This window comes from Syngnathus floridae, unplaced genomic scaffold, assembly GCF_059516105.1.
Source record: "Syngnathus floridae isolate MCC-2025c unplaced genomic scaffold, RoL_Sflo_1.0 HiC_scaffold_24, whole genome shotgun sequence".
Classification (NCBI taxonomy): Eukaryota; Metazoa; Chordata; class Actinopteri; order Syngnathiformes; family Syngnathidae; genus Syngnathus; species Syngnathus floridae.
Genome location: NW_028284053.1, coordinates 804,774 through 808,166, shown reverse-complemented (window position 1 = coordinate 808,166; position 3,393 = coordinate 804,774). Strand labels below are relative to the sequence as shown.

The 3,393-nt window shown below is 51.0% G+C and overlaps 1 protein-coding gene across 2 annotated transcripts; it reads left to right on the top strand.

Moving 5' to 3' along the window:
• Nucleotides 1-734: 734 nt before the first annotated feature.
• Nucleotides 735-2,124, top strand: LOC148378884 (janus kinase and microtubule-interacting protein 3-like). Of its 2 annotated transcripts, XM_088367671.1 has the most exons (4): nt 735-819; nt 896-1,263; nt 1,343-1,468; nt 1,838-2,124. In XM_088367671.1, the coding sequence occupies exons 2-3, from the start codon at nt 1,051-1,053 to the stop codon at nt 1,457-1,459; spliced, it is 330 nt and encodes a 109-aa protein (XP_088223797.1). In that variant the 5' UTR covers nt 735-819; nt 896-1,050; the 3' UTR covers nt 1,460-1,468; nt 1,838-2,124. The 2 variants fall into 2 exon arrangements, with proteins under 2 accessions (XP_088223797.1, XP_088223796.1); XM_088367670.1 differs by lacking the exon at nt 1,838-2,124 and having other exon boundaries at nt 1,343-1,827.
• Nucleotides 2,125-3,393: the final 1,269 nt, after the last annotated feature.

The window sequence follows — 3,393 nt, the reverse complement described above, 5'->3', positions numbered from 1 at the left end:
TGACGGAAAGAAAGGCGCTGGGCGGAGTCGCTTGGCGTCACACCTGTCGGGAAGCCCCGCAGATGAGGTCTGACTGTCTTTTCAGGTCAGGCGGATGGAGGCGGAAGAAGCGCGTCTGAAAGAGCACATCCAGGATATCCGAGACCAAAACGAACTGCTTGAGTTCCGCATCCTGGAGCTGGAGGTGGGAAGACTCGCACAAGCGTGTTGAGGCCAGAGATGTGACGGACGGACGGACGGACGGACGGATGCATGCCTCTGCCTTTCAGGAGAGGGAGTGGCGCTCCCCCGTCTTGAAGTTTCTGCAAGTCCGTTTCCCAGACGGCCTCAGCCCTTTGCAGATCTACTGCGAGGCCGAGGGCGTGAGCGTACGTAAGGCGTCCCTCGCAACCCTAACCTTAACCCGAGGTCCCAGAACACCTTACATTGCTCCTTGCGCCTTTCCCCCGGACATCGTCATCAGTGATCTGATGAAGAAGCTGGACATCCTGGGCTATAACGCCGTAAGTGTATGTCGAACTCCTTATGTTCGCACTCCACGAGACTCGGCGGCTCAAATGTGACTTTTGGAAGGCTTTGCGCTGAAAGAAGCTTGTTGACGCTGTGCCTTTGGGCTCTTGCAGAATCTCACCAACGAGGAGCAGGTGGTCGTGATTCACGCCAGGACCCTTCTCACCCTAGCCGAGAAGGTAACGCGCACGTCCACGCACGCTCTCGCATTCTGCTTATGTGACAGCAGCCTTTCCTCAGTGGTTAGAATACATCAAAGTGACCAAGTCAGCACTTCAACAGAAGATGTTGGACATTGAAAGTGAGAAGGTAGACAGACACGCGACATCAGCCAAGGGGAACTCCGGCAATGTGCCCCAACAATTCTGACCTTGAGCTGTGCTAGGATATGTTCTGCAAGCAGAAGGGCTACCTGGATGAAGAGTTGGACTTCAGGAAGTGTTCCATGGACCAGGCTCATAAGGTAAGCCGCCCTCAAATCTCCCGCCGGACCACTGATGGACGAGGATTGCGGCCCAGAGGATCCTGGAGCTGGAGGCCATGTTGTACGAGGCGCTACCGCAGCGGGACTGCCCCGCCACGGACGGCGAAAAAGCCAGCCACGCTGGCGTGAATGACGTGCTGACGGCGGATCAGAGAGAAGAGCTTAGGAGCGCCGTGGACCAATGGAAGCGAGCCCTGATGTGCGAGTTGAGGGAGCGCGACGCTTGCATCCTCCAAGAGAGAATGGATCTGCTGCACAGCGCGCAACAGGTAAGGGCCCAAAGCCAGCCCGGCACTTACTTGCACGCTTACTGGCTTTTGAATGCCACTTTCCATTTGTCCGTCCTAGAGGAACAAAGAGCTGAAAGAATTCATCGAAGCTCAGAAGAGACAAATCAAACAATTGGAGGAGAAGTTTCTGTTTCTCTTTCTATTCTTCTCCTTGGCCTTCATTCTGTGGCCCTAACACCAGCTGGTGAGTGAGCTCCAGCGGCACCGCACTCGACACCTCCGATACACTGCCAGCCGGTCTCAGACGTTGGCAGACGCTCCGATGCCAACGTATACCCCCCGCCACGGTGACAGAGGCACCGCGTCACACCGGCGCTCATCCAATCAGAAGGCAGGAAAAGCAAATTCACATGCAGGGCACTTTTGAACCAGAAGAGAGCGCCACAAAAAACGGTTGTTGCCCCAAACGCGCACTAAAAAGGGTCAGAATAACAAGAGTCCCACTGGCCAGCCGGGGCCACCCGTCCAGCTGTTTCTTCAGGGGGGAAAAAAATTGGAGTCACCGGTGAGTACATTTTGCATTTAGCTCTGCTTTTCTGCTTCTGTCTTCAAGTGTGTGGCATCCTGCGATCAAAGAGTCAGCCAACCCCAAAGCGGTTGACCTCAACGTCCCACCACCATGCCTACCAGAGCAGGTGACGTGATGCTTTGGACATCCTTCCGTCTCAGATGCCCAAAAGTACTCTTTGCCACATCTGCGGCAATACGGTGTCTTTTCAAAGGTGCAAATAAATCCAGCGTGGGCGGAACACGCACGTCTTCGGTTTTTCCCGCTTTGTTTGTGTGACAGCTGTTGTGAAAATTTTATACAAATAAAGTTGTATAGTACAGGTTTGGCCAAGCCGCAACTCCCGAACCGCATGCGGCTCTTTTATGTTCATATCAACATTTGTGTGTGTGTGTGTGTGGGGGGGGGGGGGGGGGGGTTGTGCGTGTTGGCTTCACTTGAGTTCAATTTGGTATTTTGGTCAAAAGCGCATGTGGTGAAATTCCACAAAGTAGGATGGGCAAACACATTTCTTTAAACTATGAGTGTCAATTGGGCTCTCGAAATGGCAGGGAAAAGATGCACAGCAAAACGAAAATACGTAGATGAACACAGGACGTTTTAATCAGAGTGGGAAAGTTTCTATTTTTTGTTGAACGTGATGGCAAACCATTCTGCCTGATATGTCAGACCTCAGCGCATTTCAAAGATTCAAATCTTCAGCGCCATGCACTTCAGCTCACTCCATGCTAACATTGATCAGGCGTCGAACCCGCATCATCATGCTTAAGAGGTGGCCATGCTAACCAGTGCGCCATTATGTCAACGCATAATAACTAAGTCTACTGGTCAAAACAGCGGTTACTATATGACGTCGCTACGTCGTGGTCACGTGACGCAGACAAGACGTCAATGGACGTGGGCAGAGTTAACTTGTTTAAAAGGGAGTAGGCAGAAGAAATATTTAATTTATTTAAATCTATTTTGAGTGCACACCATTATGCCAATGCATAACAACTGTAAATCTACTAAACAAAACAGCGGTTGCTATATGACATCTGCCACGTCGTGGTCACGTGACATACGTGACGTCGATGGGCGTAACTTTCGCCGGAATTCAAATCCGCGGGGAGAGTTAACTTGTTTAAAAGAGAGTGGGCAGAAGAATTATTTAATTTATTTAAATCTATTTGGTGTGTGCGCCATTATGTCAATGCATAACAACTGTAAGTCTACTAAACAAAACAGCGGTTGCTATTTGACGTCTGCCACGTCGTGGTCACGTGACGCGGACGTGACGTCGACGCCTACTTTACATCCCACCGATCACAGGACTCCTCGGCTGCATAACCGTGCCCCCTTCCCAACCAATCGGATTTGCTATACGCGAAAACGACGCCAATGGAAAGAGCTTCCGCCCAAATTTAAATCCGTGGGCGTGGCTCGCAGCAGGAAGTAGGAAAATGGCGGCGATGTTGACAAAGACACAGCGGATGGTAACATACGACTAACAAGAGAAATATTTTTATTTTCTGCTTGCAACTGGACCGTCCAGAGCGTACACGGTAAGTACAACTCATCGTTTTTAAAAAGAAGTACTTTTGTTGCCCTGAAAAGCGAGT